Here is a 27870-nt window from a genome sequence, read left to right as displayed (position 1 = left end):
ATTGACTTTGCATAAACTTAATGTAATTGTCAATAAAAGCCTTTGACTCTTATGGAATGCTTGTAATTATACTTCAGTATACCATAGTAACATCTGACAAAAATATTTCATAACACTGAAGCAGCGAACTTTGCTTGTGTCATTCTCAAAACTTTTGACCACGACTGTACAGTCTCACTTCTGAAAATAATGCACCCTTCCTCTCATGAGAAGCCACAGGGTATCGTTTCTTACCCCCATTTGTTCTCACCTCTCAGAACTTCATAACAGACCAAATTCGGTCGGTGTGAAAGCTAACCTAGACTTGTGGCGCATCCCGATTAGCCTACAATCACCCATTAAAAGGTGGAAATCTTCCCAATCACACCATGGTGAATGTGGTACCTCAGTCCAATCGGGTGCGTGGCGAGTTGATGTGCTCCTTTTGCACGATTTCAGCCACATACTTTAGTGGTGGCCATTGGTCTTGAGTCCCTCCAGGATGTAACCGTCTGAAGCTGAACGATGCTGTATAAGCCTGTTGATGCACATTTTATGGACTGTGCATCCTAATAGCTCGTTGCTTTTGGTGACATTCAACAAAACCAATAAGGAGCAGAAAAATGTGCATGTTATGACACCTTCCAGTATCTCATAATAAAATGGATGATCTTTTCTAACCTGTGCTCCGTTACTTTAGCCTTATCTGTGCACCCACCATTACTCGGCTCCATCTCTGAGGACTGGAGAGGGAGAGGGCTGGGGAGGAAGCCTGGGTGACTTCTATTGAAGTCTTTATCATACCAGACTGTTATGTTAAGGGTGGTTCAGCCATTCAAATGTCAATTTTCTAGTTTACCGGCCTGAATCTGCTTGCTGGCTTGTTGTTGTAGTAGACCTGTTATTGCACAATCAAATAAGGAGGGTTGGGAAAGCTTTCCCTGGAGGTTGACAGTGGATGTTGACCTGTTAGCAGTGATGGCCTTTCATCAAGAAGATGCAGCAGGCAGCTGAGCCAGCACTTGACCAAGGATGCTGGGTAGCTGGGTGGGCAGCTAGTATACAGATGGAACTGATCAATCTGCACTGCAGCATGAACTGGGGAGATTGATGCTGGGTAACGAAGGATTGGTCAAGAATACGTTTATAAAATTGTTTTATCCTAATATATGTGATCTTGTTAAAGAAGTTGAATAGGTTTACCAAGACTGGTTAGCCTATTTCAGAGCATTTCAGGTTGTTTCCTCAACAATCTCTGGCCACGAAACATACAAGGCAACAATGTTGTTTTACCTCCTGGCCAGCAGAGGGCAATACGACGTTCCCCTCCCTTCAAAATACCCATTGTTAGATTCTACATCGGTGGTTTTTACTAAATCTGTCAGAGGTGTTCGTGTGCTTTACACCGGGTCCAGAGTTTAAAAGTCCTGTTAAACATTTATGCAGGTATGCGCCATAAATTATGATTTTGCTGTTGGCATATTAGTAATTGCAGCTAGCGCAGAGCAGTCTGGTTTGACTTTTGGAGGCTGCGTTTACCGTGTCTACTGCATAAGGTTAGCTATCTATTCGGTTTTGCTTGACAATGTCTGTGTCGGCTGGCTAGCTAGCAACGATTAGTTTACTGTCTATTCACCAGTCAGCTAAACGTGGCTTCTGTTTTTGGACTAATCATACAGCTATTCCAATGTTATAACGCTGACTCTTGCTGAATTGTATTTTGCTTGCTGCTCAGTAATCTCTCTTTCTGTTTCGCCTTTGAGTGCAACGCGGTGTCGTTCATGGCATGTAACGTTATCCTTCTACTTTCCCTAGTCACTGATCATGAAAGGCTCAAAGGAAGCTGTGCAGACTGCTGCCAAGGAGTTCCTCCACTTCGTGAACAAAGGAGTGTCTCCATACCACGGTCAGAAACAAGTCATATCACGTCATGACACAAGATAGGGACAAAGAGAAATACTGTAAATCCTGTGTCAATACTAAATAAATTTGTGATCAAGCGCATGGAGTATTGGGAGACTGACTGATCACCTTCCATGGCCCTTGATCTTGAGATAAGATAGATATCTTGCAGGCGGAGGGCCTCTTTCTGACCCTGTACTGATGTCTGTTTTGTTGTGCAGCCTACCTTTGCACTCTGATCCATGTACAGTCCATTCACACTATCCTTGGCCTAGATCACTCCTGAGATCTCTCAAAGCCACCCTGTTATCAGTCAATGAATTGATATGTCCCCTGGTTTCCCAGGTTGTAACTCATAAAAGGAACGAGGTGGCTTGAAGTCAATGTCCTGCTCTTTTCTTTTCACTCTCTCCTATTTGTGAGCAGTGGTTGAGGAGTGTAAGTCTCGTCTGCTGAGGGCTGGCTTTACTGAGCTGAGGGAGACTGAGCAGTGGAACATCAATCCTGCCAGTAAGGTCAGTCAGTACACAGAGGTTCCAGTCCCACCCTGATCTACACAGCTTTATAGGGCTTCATCGTATAGGGATCAGACCTAGGTTCAAATAATATTTTTCTTTCAAACTGTGCTTGATTGAGAACTAACTACTCCTCTCCTCTTCTCTCAACAGTACTTTGTGACCCGTAACTACTCCTCCATCATCGCATTTGCTGTGGGCGGACATTTCCAGCCAGGCAATGGCTTCACTATGATTGGAGCACACACAGACAGCCCCTGCCTGAGGGTAAGGATGGAACTCTACACTGGGGATGCACTGGGCAAAGAACTGGGTCATGTTCATTAGGGACAAAACGTTTTGAAACAGTGAGGTAATGTCTGAACTTGTCCATTTTTAAGAACAAATATTTTAATTTTCTGTTGCAAAACGATTTGCTACGGTGTACCCTACTGAACACGACCCAGGGCTAACACCGCCAACCACTGGGGATAGTAGGTCATACATGGATTTGGTCGCTAACTTGACACCCTTCTCTCTCTGTGTGGTTGTTCAGATTAAGCCACGGTCCAAGAAGACCAAACAGGGCTGTCTGCAGGTCGGGGTGGAGTGCTACGGGGGAGGAATCTGGAACACCTGGTTCGACCGTGATCTGACCATCGCCGGTCGTGTTATGGTCAAGGTATGGCAATGTAACCCTACCCATCTAACTCTTGAAGTGAAACATTAAGGTTGGCCCATTCTTAGGTTTATGAACTTGCATGAACTATGTGTTGAAGTGAGCCTGGAGAATGGAAGTGTGTTTGTGAGAGGACCTTACGTGGGAGTTGTTGGGTTATTGTGGTGCAGACTGGAGATAAGCTGGTCCATCGTCTGGTGCACGTGCCCCGGCCGATCATGAGGATCCCCCACCTGGCCATCCACCTCCAGAGAGACATCAACGACTCCTTCGGCCCCAACAAGGAGAACCACCTGTGAGTCCCGGATTGCATCTCAAAAGTCTTAACCGGCTTCCTCTCCTTGCCGCCTCTCCTACATCTGCACTGATCTGACGACATAGGACAGGTGAAGGCAGTATGGCAGGAATTCGCTTTCACCTGTTCTGATCTTTCACATCAGTGCAGTTGAAGGGGAGGTGACCAGGAGCGGAGGCCACTTGAGACTATTGAGATACACCCCTCAAGGGGACCAGGAGAACAAACATGAATTTGACAGAACAATGAGTGTTTAGTAACTGTGTGTGTGTGTGTGAGACAGAGTGCCCATCCTAGCCACTGCTGTGCAGGAGGAGTTGGAGACTGGCTGCTGTTCCACTGGGGATGCCTGCAATGCCACCACTGTTGTAAGACTCTCTATCCATATCTCTCACTGTACACTCTACAGTACTAGATACAGAGTCCAGTGTACTACACACACAGTAATTCACAAACACAATCTCTGCCTTACTCTCTCAACTTCAGTAGGCCTTCAGGACGTTTCTCCATCTCTCCCCTCTCTCTCACTCTTCCAGGCAGAGAAACACCACCCGGCCCTGGTCAAGGTGCTGTGTTCAGAGCTGGGCGTTCAGCCTGAGGCCCTGCTGGACTTTGAGCTGTGTCTGGCTGACACTCAGCCAGGGGTGAGTCTCCTCTCCTCAACACCTCCACCCCCTCTGTTGTTAATGACATATTTTACAGATTACTTACACGTGTGTATGTCTGCTGCATAGGCAATTGGAGGTGTGTTTGAAGAGTTCATCTACTCCCCCCGTCTGGACAACCTCCACAGCTGCTACTGTGCCCTGCAGGTGCGTCTCCTCTCCTCTCCTCCAACTCAATACTCCACCTCCAGACACTAACACCAGCCACCTCAACAACAGGTCTCCTTCTCAAAGTACATAAAGATCTGAGAGTAGGAACCTCACATCTTTTCCTCCAGCGTGTTTGAGAGGGGCGAGAGGAATCAGAACATGACTACCACCATAATGTGACCTTCCTCTTTAACCTTAACCTTCATTCTCCTAACCTCTACTTCCGCTTTAACCTTAACCTTCATTCTCCTAACCTCTACTTCCTCTTTAACCTTACCATTAATTCTCCTAACCATCAGTTCCTCGTTAATCTTACAATTCATTCTCCTAACCTCTACTTCCTCGTTAACCTTAACCTTCATTCTCCTAACCTGTACTTCCTCTTTAACCTTCATTCTCCTAACTTGTACTTCCTCTTTAACCTTAACCTTCATTCTCCTAACCTGTACTTTCTCTTTAACCTTAACCTTCATTCTCCTAACCTCTACTTCCTCTTTAACCTTAACCTTCATAATCCTAACCTCTACTTCCTCTTTAACCTTAACCTTCATTCTCCTAACCTCAACTTCCTCTTTAACCTTCATTCTCCTTACCTGTACTTCCTCTTTAACCTTACCATTCATTCTCCTAACCTTTACCCTCTTCTCCTCTGTCCACTAGGCTCTGATGGACTCCTGCAGCCCTGGAGACTCTTTGGCCAAAGACCCCAACATCAGGATGGTGACTCTGTTTGACAATGAAGAGGTCGGTCCCCCAGTCCTGTGTTGGCTAAAGTCCTTCTGTGTAGAGCTAGGGCCTCCTTATCACCGGCCTATAGTTATGAACTGGAACTAGGACCCAGAGTTTTCTGGTGGTCAGGAAAAACTCCTGGCCACATATTCACAAAGCATCTCAGATAAAGAGTGCTGATCTAGGATCAGGTCCTCCCTCTGATTCATTATCATTTAAAAGGTACAACTGATCCTAGATCAGCACTCCTACTCTGAGATGTTTTGTCAATATGGGCCATGACCCTCTGTATATCTAACCCAGGGCTCTCCAACCCTGTTCCCGGAGAGATACCGTACTGTAGGTTTATACTCCAACCCTGTTCCTGGAGAGATACCGTCCTGTAGGTTTATACTCCAACCCTGTTCCTGGAGAGATACCATCCAGTAGGTTTATACTCCAACCCTGTTCCTGGAGAGATACCATCCTGTAGGTTTATACTCCAACCCTGTTCCTGGAGAGATACCATCCTGTAGGTTTATACTCCAACCCTGTTCCTGGAGAGGTACCATCCTGTAGGTTTATACTCCAACCCTGTTCCTGGAGAGATACCGTCCTGTAGGTTTATACTCCAACCCTGTTCCTGGAGAGATACCATCCTGTAGGTTTATACTCCAACCCTGTTCCTGGAGAGGTACCATCCTGTAGGTTTATACTCCAACCCTGTTCCTGGAGAGGTACCATCCTGTAGGTTTATACTCCAACCCTGTTCCTGGAGATACCGTCCTGTAGGTTTATACTCGAACCCTGTTCCTGGAGAGATACCATCCTGTAGGTTTATACTCCAACCCTGTTCCTGGAGAGATACCATCCTGTAGGTTTATACTCCAACCCTGTTCCTGGAGAGATACCATCCTGTAGGTTTATACTCCAACCCTGTTCCTGGAGAGGTACCATCCTGTAGGTTTATACTCCAACCCTGTTCCTGGAGAGGTACCATCCTGTAGGTTTATACTCCAACCCTGTTCCTGGAGAGATACCGTCCTGTAGGTTTATACTCCAGGAACAGGTTTGGAGAGCCCTGATCTAACCGGTCCTGTGGGCTAACACTTAACACTTCCCCCTGTGGCCTGTAGGTGGGGTCAGAGAGCGCCCAGGGGGCGGCGTCCAACCTGACAGAGCTGATCCTGAGTCGTCTGTCCTCCTCCCCCACCAACCTCACAGCCTTCCAGCAGGCGGTGCCACGCTCCTTCATGATCAGCGCCGACATGGCCCACGCCCTGCACCCAAACTACCAGTCAGTACCATACAGTAACCTGTCAATCACTCCGTCTCCATAGTAACACTCCAACTACCAGTCAATGTGCTGTTACTCCCCATAGAAATGCCATACTAACATTCACACTGTCTCTAGTAACACCCCAACTACCAGTCAATGTGCTGTTACTCCCCATAGAAATGCCATACTAACATTCACACTGTCTCAACCAGTCAGGTTCTAGAACAACATCCCAACTACCAGTCAGGTTCTAGAACAACATCCCAACTACCAGTCAGGTTCTAGAACAACATCCCAACTACCAGTCAGGTTCTAGAACAACACCCCAACTACCAGTCAGGTTCTAGAACAACATCCCAACTACCAGTCAGGTTCTAGAACAACATCCCAACTACCAGTCAGGTTCTAGAACAACATCCCAACTACCAGTCAGGTTCTAGAACAACATCCCAACTACCAGTCAGGTTCTAGAACAACATCCCAACTACCAGTCAGTGTACAGTATGCCTGGGGAATAATAGTGTCATTCATTTATCATATTTATATCATATTAGATATATCATTGACTGCTGTTGTACTGTTTTTGTACCGGCTGGGACAGAAGACAGTTTGAAAGATGTTTGCTGTGTTTATGGTTTTAATCGACTTTCATTTTCAACCTAGAGAGAAGCATGATGAAAACCACAGACCAGCCTTCCACAAGGTACAGAGCTCTAATCAACTCCCTCAGCAACACACTGAAAACACCCATTAGAACTGGTGGAGATATTGTTGGAATCTTCTACAAAACATGTCTACAATCAGATTTAGATTTTGGTCAAATGGTCATGATGGTCCTGTGTAATGTTTGTGGCAGACATGCTATAAATTATTTATGTATGTTTTCTATGCAAATATCTGAAGTCATAGGGTGATTGTCTGAATGTCCTCCCACTCTCTCTCTCTCTCTCTCTCTCTCTCTCAGGGTCCTGTAATTAAATTCAACAGTAACCAGCGCTACGCCACGACAGCTGTGACAGCCTCCATCTTGAGAGAAATCGGCAGTCGTGTTGGCGTGCCTCTTCAGGTAATTGGCGAGTGTGTGTGTGATTTGTTTCTCTGTGTGTTTGGTGGACTACGTGGGTTTGTGATCTTGTTTCTTTGTCCGTCTTAAATCCACTCTGCAATGAGCACATCTCCTAGCAACGCAGTGCTGAGGTGAAGACTGCTTAGAAAGTGTAGTGGTGTAGTGCTGATTTAAACCAAGCCTTAGAAAGTGTAGTGGTGTAGTGCTGATTTAAACCAAGCCTTAGAAAGTGCAGTGGTGTAGTGCTGATTTAAAACCAAGCCTTAGAAAGTGTAGTGGTGTAGTGCTGATTTAAACCAAGCCTTAGAAAGTGTAGTGGTGTAGTGCTGATTTAAACCAAGCCTTAGAAAGTGTAGTGGTGTAGTGCTGATTTAAACCAAGCCTTAGAAAGTGTAGTGGTGTAGTGGTGATTTAAACCAAGCCTTAGAAAGTGTAGTGGTAGTGGTGATTTAAACCAAGCCTTAGAAAGTGTAGTGGTGTAGTGCTGATTTAAACCAAGCCTTAGAAAGTGTAGTGGTGTAGTGCTGATTTAAACCAAGCCTTAGAAAGTGTAGTGGTGTAGTGCTGATTTAAACCAAGCCTTAGAAAGTGTAGTGGTGTAGTGGTGATTTAAACCAAGCCTTAGAAAGTGCAGTGGTGTAGTGGTGATTTAAACCAAGCCTTAGAAAGTGTAGTGCTGATTTAAACCAAGCCTTAGAAAGTGTAGTGCTGATTTAAACCAAGCCTTAGAAAGTGTAGTGCTGATTTAAACCAAGCCTTAGAAAGTGTAGTGGTGATTTAAACCAAGCCTTAGAAAGTGTAGTGCTGATTTAAACCAAGCCTTAGAAAGTGTAGTGGTGATTTAAACCAAGCCTTAGAAAGTGTAGTGCTGATTTAAACCAAGCCTTAGAAAGTGTAGTGCTGATTTAAACCAAGCCTTAGAAAGTGTAGTGCTGATTTAAACCAAGCCTTAGTGTAGTGGTGATTAAACCAAGCCTTAATGTAGTGGTGATTAAACCAAGCCTTAGTGTAGTGGTGATTTAAACCAAGCCTTAGAAAGTGTAGTGGTGATTAAACCAAGCCTTAGTGTAGTGGTGATTAAACCAATCCTTAGTGTAGTGGTGATTAAACCAAGCCTTAGTGTAGTGGTGATTAAACCAAGCCTTAGTGTAGTGGTGATTAAACCAAGCCTTAGTGTAGTGGAGATTAAACCAAGCTTATGGGAGATACCAGGGAGATGGAAAAGAGAGCTTGTGCCTCTTTAAGAGTAGATGATAAAGGAGTATTCAGCTCCCACAAGGACACACATTATTCACCTCAGAGGCTTTAGACACTCAGTGCCTGAAGAAACTACAGAACGACGGCTCTGGTCCATTTCTCTCCCTGAAGTACGCACTCATTCACCCCCACTATGGACTCAGAGGGAATGGACTGGTGTGAAGCAGAGATGCGGGAACAACAGTTCCAGTTCTGACACCTTGAGTTTCCCCACACAGCTGACCTCTAATTTATACCGGTGCGATTAATGGTCATCCATGGCACACGCTAATGTTTCCGAAGGACACCAATAAATCTGAATGCAACAATACATTTGAAAGGGTATTTTTTTCCACAGATGCTTCAACTGTACCTAGTAAGCATGTGTTAATTCCCTACCCTCCTGACCCTGTCTCTGTGGCCCCAGGATGTGATGGTGCGTACGACAGCCCCTGTGGGACCACCATCGGCCCCATCCTGTCTTCCCGCCTGGGGATCCCCGTGCTGGACATCGGTGCCCCCCAGCTGGCCATGCACTCCATCAGGGAGATGTGCTGCACCACAGGAGTGCTCCAGTCTACCACCCTATTCAAGGTACTGGAACCGTACTAACCCACTCCAGGGTTGGGGTCAATTCCATTTCAATTCAGGAAGTACAGTCAAATTCCAATTATCTTGAATGTTTTGGAATGACCCCAAACCTGACCCACTCCATCACACTGATACCCTTTTCACACTGCTGTTTCACTATGAGCCAAACTGAGCCAAGCTGTTCTGCCTGGCCTCAGTACGCCTCTACTGTAGTTGCTGGACAATGTGGAAGGGAAATATCTGAGCCAGCACAGCACGATAGTGTGAAAGTGGTATCAGACAGTCAGTACATTCTATGGGTCTCATTGTGTTGGGGTTGTAATCTGACCACAGATGTAGTGAACCATGGTCTGTGTCTCACACTATGTTGGTGTATGATGATGATCTGATATGTCTTCCGTCTGTTCTTACCAGGGCTTCTTTGTCTGATGTCTTCCGTCTGTTCTTACCAGGGCTTCTTTGTCTGATGTCTTCCGTCTGTTCTTACCAGGGCTTCTTTGTCTGATGTCTTCCGTCTGTTTTTACCTGGGCTTCTTTGTCTGTTTATACCAGGGCTTCTTTCTCTGATGTCTTGCGTCTGTTTTACCAGGGCTTCTTTGAGCTCTTCCCCACTGTGAGAGACATGGTGACTGTGGACTAGCCTGGGCACAAGGACACAACGTGGACAGACGGACAGACAGAAGGAGAGACAGATGTCCTCCTCTGGTTCTCTCTCTATACCCTGTATTCTTTGTATACTCACATGGCACACAGTGCTACAGCAGAACCTATTGCACACATTCAGAGGCAAGGAAAGTTCCTTCAAATGATGTTTCTGATGAACTGAAATGGTTTATAAAATAATAAATCTTTAATCTACACTTCCCCTTCTCCTTCCCTTGTTTTTGCTGACTAATTCTAATACGGAACTGACTAATTGGTAGAGGTCATGGGATAAGTTAAGATGTACTTTAATGTCCATTAATTTACATAGAGCATACATTTGTCTTTATGCTCACTAACCCAACCCCCCCCAGACACACACACACACACACACACACACATATAGCCTGAAAGGCTGGACGCAATGGGTCAGCTGCAGTGCAGCGCCCCTGGACCAATTATAGGGGTTAAGTGCCCTTGCTGAAGGGCACAACGGCAGATTATGATTTTCCACACTTTTCCCGTCTTGAGTTGGGATTCGAGCCGGCAACCCTCTGGTTAAGGTCTGCTTCTCTAACCACTGCCTCTTATGTTGCACTGGATCTCAAATTCAAATAGTGTTTGAACCACACTCCATAGTACCTAGTGGTGAAACATGCAATGTTGTCAAATATACTGAACAAAAATATAAACGCAACAAACAACAATTTCAACGATTTGTACTGAGTTACAGTTCATATAAGGAAATCAGTTAATTAAAATATCAATATTAATTTAAATATTAATTAGGCACTAATCTATGGATTTCACATGACTAGGCCCACCCTTGGGAGCCAGGCCCAGCTAATCAGAATGAGTTTTTCCCCCACAAAAGGGGTTTATTACTGACCGAAATACTCCTCAGTTTCATCAGCTGTCTGGGTGGCTGGTCTCAGACGATCCCGCGAGGTGAAGAAGCTGAATGTGGGAAGTCCTGGGCTGGCGTGGTTACATGAGGTCTGCGGTTGTGAGGTCGGTTGGAAGTACTGCCAAATTCTCTAAAATGGCGTTAGAGGCGGCTTATGGTAGAGAAATGAACATTAAATTCTCTGGCAACAGCTCTGTTGGACATTCCTTCAGTCAACATGCCAATTGTACATTCCCTCAACTTGAGACATCTATGGCATTGTGTTGTGTGAAAAGAACAGCACATTTTAGGAGTTGCCTTTTATTATCCCCAGCACAAAGTGCACCTGTGTAATGATCATGCTGTTTAATCAGCTTCTTGATATGCCACACCTGTCAGGTGGATGGATTATCTTGGCAAACGAGAAATTCTCACTAACAGGGATGTAAACAAATTTGTGCACAAAATTTGAGCTAAATAAGCTTTTGGTGCTTATGGAACATTTCTGGGATCTTTTATTTCAGCTCATGAAATATGGGACCAACACTTTACATGTTGAGTTTATATATTTTTGTTCAGTATAATTACAGGGGAACTGAGGAAGACATGGTAAGAATTACTTTGTTAATTTCTCCCAGTGACCTATGACGCAATGGTGAGTCTCCCAAAGGTAAACCAGCCATGCAGAAAGACTAAACCCTTCCGCTCCTGATCCGAAGCCGCGCGCATCCCGGGGTTTTACACATTTCTCTCCCTCAACACTTGCTGTCGCACGCACAGTTGGTGCACTTCTGCTGCCGAAAATCCACGTCCTTCCTTTGGAGTCGGAGTGGATGTGCGGCATTAGAAAAGACCCTCCGATAGTTGACAGGGATCATGAGGGTTTAAAACGGCACCGCTGAACAGCTCTGTCATGGGATCTCAGCAACTGTGGAGCCGTGCTATGTGTGATGACGGTGTGCTATCAGATGGGGATGTCAAGCAGATACGGTAAGGGAGAAAAATGAACTGAGTCACTCACAGAGGCAGGTAACAGGTCTACATGCACAGACGTTTAGAAATCTCAGCCAAGGCAATAGCGTAGTGCGTAAATCAATGCAATATATCGACGGGGATCATTAGCCATATTCTACTGCTTACTTCAAACTGTGTTTGCCAGAATAGCAACTAAGAATATAGCCACATTTACTAAATTATTTTAGTATTCACCATAATGTTTTGCATTTCTGTGCATTGTAGCAGGCAAAACTAGTATAGTGTTATAAACATTTATAACGTGAATTTACTTATACATTACAAATGTTAAGAAATTGAGAGATTCAGACGTGATTAAACGTAATTTCTGGATGTCTGTTATGTTTGTTCAGGCTATTGGAGGCTATTTATGTAGGCTGAATATGAAATTGCGTCACCTGGTTTGATTGGCGACTTGGGGCTATAGACTTCTGCTTGGATTGAATGATGGGTTTTGCGAAAACAGCGTCAGATAGGCATGATTCATCATAGCTCTTCCCCGCTATAATAGTGGAGGAAGTACCAGTAATAGCCCGCTGTGCCCCACGCCTAGGCTCGGCGCGCTAAATAAAAACACAACTGTTTGAGAGCGCTTCTTCACAGTATTCAAAAGTCAGAAGATTAGGGTTTGGTTTTGTGTCACCTACGCGTCTGGTGTTGTTTTTGCTTTTGTGGATGACGATGTCATTTTGATTTGTGTAAAATGCACTGCGCTAAGTTTAATTAACATGCACTTGGCTATTGATACAATGTCAACACAATGAAATGTAATGACAACAACCTAGGCTACCACTGTCATTATAGGTTTACTAAGGCCCATTCTGTAATACTGCGATTACAGCCACCCACTTGCTTCCCACATGGCCCCGCCCTCCGGCTGGTTAGTAGTTCAATTACTAAAGTTGTATCATGTTCTAATGTAGACAGCCTACTGCTGGCAGTTTATCAATGCAGGCTGCAAGCAATCCTACGACCTCAAACTTGACATCAATCGCGCCTGCGCGCTTATTTCAGCACCATGGACAGTGCATACAAACTCTACGTCAATGGCATGTGCGTTGGTTTTAGCCAATCGTTTTAGAGCGGTGGACAGACGGCCCACACAGACAGCGCTGATGGTTCAGAACAGTGCGCTTGCTTTCTGTGTCGATGGCTGTGAGGCAGACAGGCAGGCACACACACTGCCTGTCCACTGACGTTAACACAGTTCTGGTGAGACATCGACCTGACTACTGTTAGTTCGTCACACTAAAGAAAAATATATTGCTTTTGCCACCTTTGATTTCCAGCTGTTCTACGCAGTTGGTTATCTTGTGATGCAGTTATTGCTTACTTTTACCGTTTGTGTCAATCGGAGGAGAATTATCATCTTATCTAACTGGCTATGACTGCCTTCTTTTTGACATGCCGGTTTGTGGAGTTAGTAGAAGTGAAACAGTAGGCCTAGGCCTAATATTGTGCAGGTAACTAATAAACTAATAGTAGCGTACTACTGTGTGTTCTAGTGCATTGGTATTCAGTGCCCCCTTTATATGGGTGACTCACCACGACGAGCTATCCCACGTCAAATACCTGTCGTCAGAAACTGAAGGATCCTTAATTCATACGGCTTCACCCCATGTGAATAAGCAGGAATGAGTGAGAACTGCATACATTATAATGTATTTGGACATTTTGTTGGATGGCCAGACCAATTTACTGGCACAACACTAACAGAGCAGAAGAGCCATATATACGTGTATGTATCAAGTATAGCTCACCTATTCTGATGGATATGAATCATATAATGATAGTCTTTAAACCGGTGGTACTGATGGTTATGAATCATAAATGATAGTCTTTAAATCCGGTGGTACTGATTGATATGAATCATAAAATTATAGTCATTAAATCTGGTGGTACTGATGCTTATGAATCATATAATGATAGTCTTTAAATCTGGTGGTACTGATGTTTGCGAATCATAAAGTGATAGTCATTAAATCCGGTGGTACTGATGGTTATGAATCACATAATGATACTTGTTAGATCTGGTGGGGTGTTATATTTCTCAGGTTGTCAGACAGTGAGAGGTGAGACACAGGGAAATGGTGTGTGATTTCAGCCCATAGCATCACCTGTCATGGCCATCTGTCTATATACACCTCAGAGGACAAAAAACAAGTATGTTATCTGAAGCTTAAAGGGGCCATCCGCAGTTGAAACAATAACAGAGGTCTCCCAACCACTGTTTCGGTAAAAGCTGAGGGATGGGGTGGCTGGAGAAATGTAGCCACTCTCAAATTCTGCCCATCAATGATAGAAAATTGTAGTTGTAACCATGTTTTGAGGCTATACAGTGTTTGTTTACATTTACATTGGAGTAAATCAAGTGTATCATTTTGGATTCCGATGGGGTACAACATTCTCATGAGGCATTTATAATGTTATAGTCTTCAGAATCAATGGGTACATATCATTCATTTATAAGTCCAAAAATGGATGTAGGAACTGTAGATTACCCTTTAAAAGATAGTGCACTACTTTCGACCAGGCCCATAGGGAATAGGGTACCATTTGAGATGCAGACTCTGTTATCTGAAGCTATAAACGAGAATTCAAATGGACTCAAAGCCACACAACAGACTCACCATTATTCAACTCAACATGCTGTGTCTGTCCTCACTCTATCCCTGTACTTATAGCCCATTATTTTATTGCCATTTCAGATGGAAAGGATATGATTGCAGTTGCAGTAACACGTTAAAAATAGCCCCTTGTGTCGTAGAGTGCTCCCCTACTTCCTCTGTCCAGGCCCTGACTCCCAGTGGTACAGATCTGCTATCTTAATTTGATTACTCTGTTGTCGCAGTGATTTATCCTGCAAATTGGGCTTAGTGTATTCAAGGTTTTAAAAGGCTTCTAACGTTTGTAATTTCGACTTGATTTGCACTAACAGAAAAAGTATCAACCCCTACAAAAATGTCAATTAATTGAGAGAGAGAGAGAGAGAGAGAGAGAGAGAGAGAGAGAGAGAGAGAGAGAGAGAAGAGAGAGAGAGAGAGAGAGAGAGAGAGAGAGAGAGAGAGAGAGAGAGAGAGAGAGAGAGAGAGAGAGAGAGAGAGAGAGAGAGAGAGAGAGAGAGAGAGAGAGAGAGAGAGAGAGAGAGAGAGAGAGAGAGAGAGAGAGAGAGAGAGAGAGAGAGAGAGAGAGAGAGAGAGAGAGAGAGAGAGAGAGAAGAGAGAGAGGAGAGAGAGAGAGAGAGAGAGAGAGAGAGAGAGAGAGAGAGAGAGAGGAGCTCAGAGCACCATGGAGAAAGAACAGGAAACAGCCAGTCATGTGACTGAGTTTAACTCTGGGATTCAATTTATAAAAGTGTGTGTGGGGTGGAAACATCCAAGGTGATAATTGTGTCCTTGTCGTTTGGAAATCTTTTTCTTTATGGGGCTCTGACTCATGCATGTATACAACACTGAAATAAAATAAACCTGTCCAGAGAATTACGCCACAGTTTGATCAAATGACTGTTGCTATGTGAACAACCCAGTTCACTTCTTTATTGCTCTTATTTCACATCTTGAGTTTCTTGAGGTAGAACACAATGGACATTCCCATAGATGACATCACAAGGTCGCACCAACAGACAGGATATGGAGAGTCGTTGCAAAATCGTGACACAATACAGTACTGTACAACAGTCAAGAATAGGTCTAGAATACAGGGCCAAAAGTATATTCTCTTAGATGCAGGATACAGCAACACTCATTGCTAAAACAAGTGATTTACTATGGCGTAGCCCTAGTGGGATCAAATAGTCTGTATTTTGTGTCGGTTGATTGATTGACATGTCCTTGGGGCTCGGGGGCAGTGCACTAGTGGTTTGTCCAGTCTGTGATGGATTCTAGCATGGCAGGAATCTCCCCTGCAACTGCTGCAGACAGACGGAGATGTCAGGGGATGAGAGGAGGATGGACAGAGGAAGAGAGAGGGGCCAGTGAATAGAGGGGCCAGTGAAGAGAGGGGCCGGTGAAGAGAGGGGGCCAGTGGAGAGAGGGGCCAGTGGAGAGAGGGGCCAGTGGAGAGAGGGGAGGGATGGAGTGTGTATTAGTAATCATATGGCAGATATATCAGACGTGGATTCAAATAGTATCTGACTTCTTTCAAATACTTTGAGCCTTTGATTGAGCCTGCCTGAAGTGTCAGATGGGTGGGGCTTGCACCACTGGAACTATTCCATTGGTTCCGTTGCTCAGCGCCAGGCAAGCTCAATCAAATGCAGCTTAAGTATTTGAAAGACAACTAATACCAAACTCAGCAAAAAAGAAATATCCCTTTTTCAGGACCCTGTCTTTCAAAGATAATTCATACAAATCCAAATAACTTCACAGAACTTCATTGTAAAGGGTTTAAACTTACTGTTTCCCATGCTTGTTCAATGAACCATAAACAATTAATGAACATGCACCTGTGGGACGGTCGTTAAAAACACTAACAGCTTACAGACGGTAGGCAATTAAGGTCACAGTTATGAAAACTTAGGACACTAAAGAGGCCTTTCTACTGACTCTGAAAAACACCAAAAGAAAGATGCCCAGGGTCCCTGCTCATCTGCGTGAACGTGCCTTAGGCATGCTGCAAGGGGAGGCATGAGGACTGCAGATGTGGCCAGGGCAATAAATTGCAATGTCCGTACTGTGAGACGCCTAAGACAGCGCTACAGGGAGACAGGACGGACAGCTTATTGTCCTCGCAGTGGCAGACCACGTGTAACAACACCTGCACAGGATCGGTACATCCGAACATCACACCCTGCGGGACAGGTACAGGATGGCAGCAAGAACTGCCAGAGTTACACCAGGAATGCACAATCCCTCCATCAGTGCTCGACTGTTCGCAATAGGCTGAGAGAGGCTGGACAGAGGGCTTGTAGGCCTGTTGTAAGGCAGGTCTTCACCAGACATCACCGGCAACAACGTCACCTATGGCACAAACCCACCGTCGCTGGACCAGACAGGACCGGCAAAAAGTGCTCTTCCCTGACGGTCGCGGTTTTGTCTCACCAGGGGTGATGGTTCGGATTCGCGTTCATCGTCGAAGGAATGAGCGTTACACGGAAGCCTGTACTCTGGAGCGGGATCGATTTGGAGGTGGAGAGGTCCGTCATGGTCTGAGGCGGTGTGTCACAGCATCATCGGACTGAGCTTGTTGTCATTGCAGGCAATCTCAACGCTGTGCGTTACAGGGAAGACACCCTCCTCCCTCATGCGTGTTACCCTCCTGCAGGCTCATCCTGACATGACATCCAGCCATACTGCTCGTTCTGTGCGTGATTTCCTGCAAGACAGGAATGTCAGTGTTCTGCCATGGCCAGCGAAGAGCCGGATCTCAATCCCATTGAGCACGTTCTGGGACCTGTTGGATCGGAGGGTGAGGGCTAGGGCCATTCCCCCAGAAATGTCCAGGAACTTGCAGGTGCCTTGGTGGAAGAATGGGGTAACATCTCACAGCAAGAACTGGCAAATCTGGTGCAGTCCATGAGGAGGGAGATGCACTGCAGTACTTAATGCAGCTGGTGGCCACACCAGATACTGACTGTTACTTTTGATTTTGACCTCCTTTGTTCAGGGACACATTTACTTCAATTTCTGTTAGTCACATGTCTGTGGAACTTGTTCAGTTTATGTCTCAGTTGTTGAATCTTGTTATGTTCATACAAATATTTAAGTTAAGTTTGCTGAAAATAAATGCAGTTTCTGTTTTTGCAGAGTTTTATTTCTGGTATACGGAGAGACATGCTCTGTGATCTTGTCTTTGTGTCTGGGGAATCATATTGATGTTGTTTTTTCCCACAGAGAGACAGCCCCTCTAGGCCAGTCTGTCTCAGTTTCTGTTTTTGTAATACAGTACACACACAATCATGAATACACACGCACACACACACACTCACACTCACACACAGTGTGTACAGCTCCGTGTTGTGTCACATCTGCCGTGTTTCCTCCCCAAGCAGATTGGCTCTGTAAAAGTCACCTATAACCTCCTTCAAATGCACACACACACACACACACACACACACACACACACACACACACACACACACACACACACACACACACACACACACAACACAAAACAACACACACACATAGTCTTACACGGCTAACCTTGTGGGGGAAAAACAATTCAATCCCATTCAAAATCCTATTTTCCCTAACCCCTAAACCTAACCCTAACCCTAACCATAACCCAAAAACCTAACCTTAACCCTAGCTCCTAGCTCAGCTCCTAACCTAACCCTAGCTCCTAACCTAAACCTAATTCTAACCTAACACTAATTCTAACCTTAACCCTAAACCCCCTAGATATAGCATTTGGCCTTATGGGAACCAACAAATTGTCCCCAGTTGGTAAACATTTTCTTGGTTTACTATTGTTGTGGGGACTTCTGGTCCCCACAAGTATAGTTAAACACATCCACATGCACACACACACGGTCTGGCATCCAACACAACCCCCTGCTCTCTCTCTCTCTCTCTCTCTCTCTCTGTCTCTTCCTCTTATCCATCCCCCCAATTTAATTCAAGGGTACATTATTGTCATGACATTCATAACTACATATTGTCAATTGCCAGAAAATCTGAAATAATAGAAAATGTCTCTCTCTCACACACACTCTTCATCTCTCTCTCTCTCTCTCTCTCTCTCTCTCTCTCTCCCTCTCTCTCTATTCCTCCCTCCCCTCTCTCTCTCTCTCTCTCTCTTTCTCCTCCCCCTCTCCGTGTGCTTCTCAGGCTGTCTGTTTGAGAAGAAGCTCTGCCCCAGAGACCAGCACTGCTCAGATGGTCAGTATGACATGATAACACCATCTCTCTATCTAACCCATCTTCTTCACCAACGTCTCACTATACAATCATCTCACTGTCACCAGACACACACTCCAGGAGTTGTTGACAGTTCATTAGTCGTCTCTTCCTGTTTCCATTTAAACTGTTACTGATTGGCTGGAGGCTACACAAATGTCCAATCAGTCTGTGGTCTAGACCTGGGAAATCAGGTGTGTAGCCTCCAGCCAATCAGTAACAGTAATTGATCAATAAGTGCCAAGTTGAAATGGAAACAGGAAGAGACTTTGACGCTTGACAAAGATTTTCTATTATATTGACAAGATGGTTGAGTGACCGCTCTTACAATGGAAATACATGTCCTCAAATATGGAAGGCAGGCAGGAGGAGGTGAGATCAGTGGCCCTATTCTAGCCAATGACAGATATGCTTGTGAACAACAGGCACAACTCCATATAAAGTTGCCAAAATTCCACGTGCATCCACTTACAGTGCATTCGGAAAGTATTCAGACCCCTTGACTTTTTCCACATTTTGTTACGCTACAGCCTTATTCTAATCAATCTACACACAATACCCCATAATGACAAAGTGAAATAGTTTTTTAGACATTTTTGCAAATGTATTAAAAATAGAAAACAGAAATACCTTATTTACATAAGTATTCAGACCCTTTGCTATGAGACTCGAAATTGAGCTCAGGTGCATCCTGTTTCCATTGATCATCCTTGAGATGTTTCTACAACTTGATTGGAGTCCACCTGTGGTAAATTGAATTGATTGGACACTGATTTGGGAAAGGCACACCTGTTTATATAAGGTCCCACAGTTGAGCTCTGAGACAGGATTGTCTCGAGACACAGATCTGGGGAAGGGTACCAGAAAATGTCTGCAGCATTGAAGGTCCCCAGAACACAGTGGCCTCCACCATTCTTAAATGGAAGAAGTTTGGAACCACCAAGACTCTTCGCTGCCAAACTGAGCAATCGGGAGAGAAGGGCCTTGGTCAGGGAGGTGACCAAGAACCTGATGGTCACTGAAAGAACTCCAGAGTTCCTCTGTGGAGATGGGAGAACCTTCCAGAAGGACAACCATCTCTGCAGCACTCCACCAATCAGGCCTTTATGGTAGAGTGGCCAGACGGAAGCCACTCCTCAGTAAAAGGCACATGACAGCCCACTTGGAGTTTGCCAAAAGGCACCTAAAGGACTCTGACCATGAGAAACAAGATTCTCTGGTCTGATGAAACCTAAGATTGAACTCTTTGGCCTGAATGCCAAGCATCATGCTCTGGAGGAAACCTGGCACCATCCCTCACGGTGACGCATGGTGGTGGCAGCATCATGCTGTGGGGATGTTTTTCAGTGGCAGGGACTGGGAGACTAGTCAGGATCGAGGGAAAGATGAACAGAGCAAAGTACAGAGAGATCCTTGATGAAAACCTGCTCCAGACTTCAGACTGGGGTGAAGGTTCACCTTCCAACAGGACAACGACCCTAAGCACAGAGCCAAGACAACGCAGGAGTGGCTTCGGGACAAGTCTCTGAATGTCCTTGAGTAGCCCAGCCTGAGCCGACTTGAACCCGATCTAACATCTCTGGAGAGACCTGAAAATAGCTGTGCAGCGACGCTCCCCATCCAATCTGACAGAGCTTTGGGGATCTGCAGAGAAGAATGGGGGAGAAACTACCCAGATACAGGTGTGCCAAGCTTGTAGCGTCATACCCAAGAAGACTCGAGGCAGTAATCGCTACAAAGGTGCTTCAGCAAAGTACTGAATAAAGGGTGTGAATGCTTATGTAAATGTAATATTCTACGTTTTTTATTTCTAATAAATGTGCAAACATTTCTAAAAAACCTGTTTTTGCTTTGTGATTATGGGTATTATGTGTAGATTGGATGAGGGGAAAAAAAAATGACTGAATACATTTTAGAATAAGCCTCACTTAGCAAATTAGCAATAAAAAAAATGGGTTGAGCAAATTCCACATTCTCTCATTGACCTCCATGCAAAAATGTATTTTTCGTGGAAAGATTTGGATGGAGTAAAACCTCTCGTTTGGCCTCTTCCTCTCTGTGTTGGAGGACTAGAGTTTGACACCCTGTATTCAAACAAACAGTCCACTAAGGTAAAACCTATAGCCCACATTGAACCCTGTATCTCTTTCCTTCCCTCCTCCTCCTTATGTCATCCCTCCTGTGACTCATCCCTCCTGTATTCATACCTCCTGTATTCATCCCTCCTTATGTCATCCTCCTTTTCATCCCTCTGTATTCATCCCTCCTGTATTCATCCCTCCTGTATTCATTCCTCCTTTATTCATCCCTCTTTCATTCATCCCTCTTGTCTCTTGGACTTTGTTGTTTAAATCTGTAACCAGTCACAGCCAGTGTTTTTAAATGGTATTTGCTCCCCAGTTCCAGGGTGCATCCTAAATGGCACCCTTTTCTATGGACCCTGGTCAAAAGTAGTGCACTATATAGGTAGGGTGCCATTTGGGACTTCATGCACATAATGATGTTAACTTGTTCAGCTGTTGTGATGGGGCAGTGTTCTACTGTCTCATAGGAAATACTACATTATTCATACTCAATGAACTCAACGGTTTTCATGTGTTTCCTGATTTATGTGTACAGAACTGCACTGTGTGTGAGTGCGAGTGTGTGTGAGTGCGAGTGTGTGTGAGTGCGAGTGTGTGTGACGTGTGTGTGTGGTGCAGTGTGGCGTCCTTCATGCACGATGAGGCACCTCTGAGCGTCAGTGTGTAAACACAAGGCCTCTCGCAGTCAACCTGCTCTTAACCAATCACGTCTCTTTCCAACCATTTCCATGGCAACAGTGACATCACCCGGCGTGACGGCAATGTCTCCCCCATGTGTATGTTGGAGAGAGAGAGATTATATATATATATATATAGATATAGAATAGAGCTGGGCGATGACTCATCGAGACCCACTCACACAAACATCACCATAGTTGTGCATACGTGTGTAGGTGTGCCTGCATGCCTTTGTGTGTGTTCTGATGTGTTCTCTGTTCTCTGTAGATGGGCTATTTGCAGTCTGCTGCCCCAGCAGGAGAGGGTTCTGATGTGTTCTCTGTTCTCTGTAGATGGGCTATTTGGCCGGTCTGCTGCCCCAGCAGGAGAGGGTTCTGATGTGTTCTCTGTTCTCTGTAGATGGGCTATTTGGCCAGTCTGCTGCCCCATCAGGAGAGGGTTCTGTTGTGTTCTGATGTGTTCTCTGTTCTCTGTAGATGGCTATTTTGCCAGTCTGCTGCCCCCATCAGAGAGGGTTCTGTTGTGTTCTGATGTGTTCTATGTTCTCTGTAGATGGGCTATTTGGCCAGTGTCTGCTGCCCCAGCAGGAGAGGGGTTCTGTATGAGGTGTCAGTGCCTGTGCACAGACTACAAGGGGAAGTGCTCAAGGAACTGATGATGCGGTGATTAAAGACACACACGTAGCCACACGTAGCCACCACGTAGCCACACACGTAGCCACACACGTAGCCACACACGTAGCCACACACGTAGCCCACACGTGCCATACACGCCACGTCACACCGTAGCCATATCCATACTCCATTCATACTCACTAACCCATTCCCACAAAGGTTGTTAGGTTCAGAGTGTGGTTGTAAAAGTGAACTGTTACCTTAGTGGTTAAGATAATGAACAGAAACTCAGGTCTCATCTGCTGCCACGGCAACATAGTTAAGGGCTGAGGGTTGAGGTCTCTATAAGGTCACACTCCTCAAGTTACCAGATTACATCTTTGACTACTGTGATTGACGTCTGTATCGGCCTATGGTTGTATAGGATTGTCCTGGCAGGATGACATCACCCAGTCGTCATTGGCAAGGAGCTGAGCCGTGTTTTACTGACCCGCCCCTGTCTGGACGTCATGACAACCCCTCATCTCAGTGAGTCTCCCTGCTCTGTTGACTATAATTAAAACCAGATCTATAATTACATCTATTCATTTTATTTTCTGCAGATTTTCACAGGAAGGTCTGTGACTCAATGGGGAAATTGTATTGTAATAGCAGCCAGAAAGGTTATGAGATTAGGAAGAGACTTTTTAGAATACCCCAGAACCAGATCTTTGAGTTTAGAGAAGGGATGTTTAAATGCCAGTCTATGAGGGATGGGCCACAGCCTCTGCTTCCCTCTCTTCCCCTGGTAGTTGATTGATTGGTTGGTTTTATCTGTCAGTTAAAAACATATATACACAGTACATCTATATTTTTCAACGTGACCGGGATAGCACAATTCATTCAGATATTTATTTCCATTGTGTTCCATTGATGAGTGACCAAACCAGACAGTAAGTCACTTTCTGAGAGTCTGACATAGACCACAAGTAGTCTAGTCAGTCTAAAATGTTGTTAGAGAAAGTGGCCCTGGAGTCACATACTCCTGCACTAGAGGAAGCTCATCCTCAGACAGGTGCAGGATGACTTGGAAGTTGAGTTCTTGTGAGTGAGGGAGCTATGTTCCCCTATGAGGGTCTACAAGTGCTAAGGGTTGGCCTTATTCTGATATTCTCCATTCATACTGTATCTCTCAGGTCCTCAGAACCTGTGCAGAATGCCCCTCTTTCCAAGATGCAGTATCCTCCCAGCTCCAGGACCAAGGCTCAAGGGAACGATCCCAACCCAGATCTGATGCCGCTACCTGGACTACATGATCGTGGATACCCCCCAGGCCTCCCAGTCCCTCCACATGCAAACTCTGGAGCCTTCACCTACCGCCAGGTGGGATGGCCACACACACACACACACCCCCACACACACACACACACACATAGCACACACACACACACATACACACACACACACAGAACTGCTTTACCACATACGTATATGTGTGTGTAAGAATGTATATACAGTAGATAGATACCATACAACTATGAGTAGTATGATGTAAATACACTTCACATCTCTACAGTAGATTGTATCATTTCCTTTTCCCTGAGGGCATCTCTGTGTCTGTTTATGGGTTTAATAAGCTGCAGTATGGTTACCAGGACGACGAGGAGCGCTCTCTTAACTCTCTGGATGGGGGCGGTTTCCCCCGCCCCTCTTCTGCTCCGGGGAGTTGGGTCACGCCCCCAGACCGAGACCGCCAGGTGCTCCAGGACCTGGTCTCCTGTACCTCTCCTCCCCCGCCCAGCCGGCCTCCGCCACCGTGGGGCGCAGCACCGCTCTCTACCTCTCCCTTGTCGAGGACCTGGACTTCCCCTCTGGACTACGCAGAGGACTACGTTTCCCAGCAGGACGTGGAGGTCCAGCATCAGCAGCAGGAACAGACGCAGAGGAAAACTCAGAAGGACTATGGATCGCTTGGCTGGTTGGATGGTGAGTGTGTGGCAGTCAGTGTGTGTGTGGTGGGGGTGGGGTTTTGGGGGTTGTGTGTGTGTGTGTGTGTGTGTGTGTGTGTGTGTGTGTGTGTGGGGCGTGTGCGTATGCGTATGCGTGTGTGTGTGTGTGTGCGTGCGTGCGTGTTGTGTGTGTGCGTGTTGTGTGTGTGTGTGTGCGTGTGCGTGTGCGTGTGTGTGTGTGTCTATGGGAGATCTGTCTGGAGTGTTCTTGCTCACTGTGGCTGAGACACTGGCTGACTCATGCCTTGCCTGTCTGGACTTGTTTCATTACCTGCCTGTTGACCTCTAGCCTCTAACCCTGTCTGTCTGTTCAGATGAGTCCCTGCAGAAACTGGCTCTGCTCCTGGACCACTATGGCATCGAGAAGGACTTAACCCCTCCACAGCTGGCCAACCTGCCTGCAGCACTGAAACAACTGCAGATGGAGAGTGCTGCTGACGTGCAGTCACCGACACAGCAGGTTTGTCCGAGGCGGAGCATGCGGCAGCCAAACCCTGTCAAAGCACCGACCTAATTCACTGGGCTACGCCCTTTCCAGCAAACACCTTACTGAAATGTTGTCTGAAACCACAGTCTTTTCATCACACAGAAAGACCCTTCCAAGTTGTGGTCTCAAAAGACAAGACTACTGTATATGTCACTAGTGTCATTCATTAAATGAGATACCGTGATATAATAAAGGGACTTCAGGTTGTGAACCACAACACACTGCGGGAATAACTGCAGTATCTTTATACAAAATGGCATGGCCCAATATTGATACTGAAAAAAGTGACATTTTGTGGTGGATTATACTGTGACAATTACAGATACTGAAACAATTATTATCTGTGTGTCCGGTAATGAGAGTCTTGCTTTTCAGATAAATACCGGAACAGTGCTGCCACACCGTAAGAAGGTAAGTTGAGATAAAACAGTCTAGTATTCTAGAAATTCAAGTATTGCTCTTGGTTTATATGTGTTGTGTATTTAACCATTTGAAATGTTTTTTTAGCTTTTTTATACAATGTAAATAGCATTTACAGTAAATGTTGAATGGCAATAAGTACAGTGAGGGAAAAAAAGTATTTGATCCCCTGCTGATTTTGTACGTTTGCCCACTGACAAAGAAATGATCTGTCTATAATTTTAATGGTAGGTTTATTTGAACAGTGAGAGACAGAATAACAACAAAATAATCCAGAAAAGCATGACAAAAATGTTATAAATTGATTTGCATTTTTAATGAGGGGAATAAGTATTTGACCCCCTCTCAATCAGAAAGATTTTTGGCTCCCAGGTGTCTTTTATACAGGTAGAGCTGAGATTAGGAGCACACTCTTAAAGGGAGTGCTCCTAATCTCAGCTTCTTACCTGTTAAAAGACACCTGTCCACGAAGCAATCAATCAATCAGATTCCAAACTCTCCACCATGGCCAAGACCAAAGAGCTCTCCAAGGATGCTCAGGGACAAGATTGTAGACCTACACAAGGCTGGAATGGGCTACAAGACCATCGCCAAGCAGCTTGGTGAGAAGGTGACAACAGTTGGTGCGATTATTCTCAAATGGAAGAAACACAAAAAGACCTGTCAATCTCCCTCGCCTGGGGCTCCATGCAAGATCTCACCTTGTGGAGTTGCAATGATCATGAGAACGGTGAGGAATCAACCCAGAACTACACGGGAGGATCTTGTCAGATGATCTCAAGGCAGCTGGGACCATAGTCACCAAGAAAACAATTGGTAACATACTACGCCGTGAAGGACTGAAATCCTGCAGCGCCCCATAGGTCCCCCTGCTCAAGAAAGCACATATACAGGCCCGTCTGAAGTTTACCAATGAACATCTGAATGATTCAGAGGAGAACTGGGTGAAAGTGTTGTGGTCAGATGAGACCAAAATTGAGCTCTTTGGCATCAACTTCGCCGTGTTTGGAGGAGGAGGAATGCTTCCTATGACCCCAAAACACATCCCCACGTCAAACATGGAGGTGGAAACATTATGCTTTGGGAGTGTTTTTCTGCTAACAGACAGGACAACTTCACCGCATCAAAGGGGACGATGATCGGGGCCATGTACCGTCAAATCTTGGGCGAGAACCTCCTTCCCTCAGCCAGGGCATTGAAATGGGTCGTGGATGGGTATTCCAGATTGACAATGACCCAAAACACACGGCCAAGGCAACAAAGGAGTGGCTCAAGAAGAAGCACATTAAGGTCCTGGAGTGGCCTAGCCAGTCTCCAGACCTTAATCCTTAGAAAATCTGTGGAGGGAGCTGAAGGTTTGAGTTGCCAAATGTCAGCCTCGAAACCTTAATGACTTGGAGAAGATCTGCAAAGAGGAGTGGGACAAAATCCCTCCTGAGATGTGTGCAAACCTGGTGGCCAACTACAAGAAATGTCTGACCTCTGTGATTGCCAACGGGTTTTGCCACCAAGTACTAAGTCATGTTTTGCAGAGGGGTCAAATACTTATTTCCCTCATTAAAATGCAAATCAATTTATAACATTTTTACATGCGTTTTTTCTGGATTTTTTTGTTGTTATTCTGTCTCTCACTGTTCAAATAAACCTACCATTAAAATGATAGACTGATCATGTCTTTGTCAGTGAGCAACGTACAAAATCAGTAGGGGATCAAATACTTTTTTCCCTCACTGTAGGTTTTCTGGTTGTTATTGCATTTAACAAACAGTAGGTGGCAGAACATCCACAAGCTGAGGAAATCAGTGGTCTATTTCATATCCTGGAGTAATATTCAAATGAAGCATGTATTTCTCAAATCCTACAATAATGGATGGAGAATGTTAAGGTGTCTGGTTCCTCCTCTTCAGATCACTGAGGGGGCCATGACACACAAGGTGGACAAAGCTTCCATGCTGGGGGCCCCCCACCTCCCTTCCTGCCAAGCCCCCTGGGCCCCAAGTCTCCCAGGATAACCCTCCCACCGTGGGGGCCCTCTGACCACAGAGGGAGGCAGTGTGAAGGAGCCAGGGGCCCCGGTGGAAACAGAGAAGCAGGGGAATAAAGAGCCACCAGGAGGGGCCACACAAGTGAAGGAGGAATACGGCTACATCGTCACTAACCTAAGGTTGCATTCATCTCCTAACCTTAATGTTCATAAACACAGGAATGTTGGTGTATGAGCGTATATCTGTCTACGTATCTGTCTCAGAGCGTATATCTGTCTGTCTCAGAATCTTTGAGTGTACATGGCGTGTGTATGTAAGCGTGCGTGTGTGTGTGTGTGCTTTTGCTTTCTCTTAGTTCTCTGTGTGTGAATGTGTGCGTGTGAGCTTCTGTGTGTGTATCTGTGTGTATGAGTGTATCTGTGTGTATGAGTGTATCTGTGTGTATGAGTGTATCTGTGTGTATGAGTGTATCTGTGTGTATGAGTGTATCTGTGTGTATGAGTGTATCTGTGTGTATGAGTGTATCTGTGTGTATCCGTGTGTATGAGTGTATCTGTGTGTATCCGTGTGTATGAGTGTATCTGTGTGTATCTCTGTGTATGAGTGTATGAGTGTATCTGTGTGTATCCGTGTGTATGAGTGTATCTGTGTGTATCCGTGTGTATGAGTGTATTTGTGTGTATCCATGTGTATGAGTGTATCTGTGTGTATCCGTGTGTAGGAGTGTATCTGTGTGTATCTCTGTGTATGAGTGTATCTGTGTGTATCCGTGTGTATGAGTGTATCTGTGTGTATCCGTGTGTATGAGTGTATCTGTGTGTATCTCTGTGTATGAGTGTATGAGTGTATCTGTGTGTATGAGTGTGTCCGCGTGTATGAATCGTGTGTATATCTCCACAGCCCCCTCAGTCTGTACGATGGGGTGCGTCTGCTGGGGCTCCTGGCTGAGAGGATCCACCTCTCCACTGGCTCTTTCATCAACATCAGGTAGGCTATAGGCATAGAGGCCCACTGGTCCAATGAGGAGAGATGACAATTAGCTGGCTACTAATTGATAATTAGCAGATTATAATTAGTCGGCTGGTTAAATCCGACACATTTACAGAAATGTTGATAAATGTGCATTGTCCCTGATTATCAAATAAACGTATTCATGTAAAATGAGAGGATCAGGAGATATCAGTATAGT

General features: G+C 45.3%; 1 protein-coding gene and 1 pseudogene across 1 annotated transcript; both read left to right on the top strand.

The window, feature by feature from the left end:
• The first annotated feature begins 1333 nt into the window (after positions 1-1333).
• LOC123489014 (aspartyl aminopeptidase-like) lies at positions 1334-9747 on the top strand. Its single transcript, XM_045219729.1, is given in 16 exon segments — positions 1334-1425; positions 1795-1885; positions 2308-2396; positions 2550-2663; positions 2932-3057; positions 3225-3349; positions 3633-3717; positions 3886-3993; positions 4084-4161; positions 4825-4908; positions 6009-6169; positions 6815-6854; positions 7116-7217; positions 8881-8893; positions 8896-9047; positions 9634-9747. Coding segments are annotated over 16 exon segments (1425 nt in total). The 5' UTR covers positions 1334-1419; the 3' UTR covers positions 9685-9747.
• Positions 9748-11485: 1738 nt separating this feature from the next.
• LOC123489015 overlaps positions 11486-27870 on the top strand; it is a 28210-nt pseudogene continuing 11825 nt past the window's right edge.

This window comes from Coregonus clupeaformis, unplaced genomic scaffold, assembly GCF_020615455.1.
Source record: "Coregonus clupeaformis isolate EN_2021a unplaced genomic scaffold, ASM2061545v1 scaf2680, whole genome shotgun sequence".
NCBI lineage: Eukaryota > Metazoa > Chordata > Actinopteri > Salmoniformes > Salmonidae > Coregonus > Coregonus clupeaformis.
Note: the sequence above shows the minus strand (reverse complement) of the source record. Positions and strands in the feature narration are given on the sequence as shown.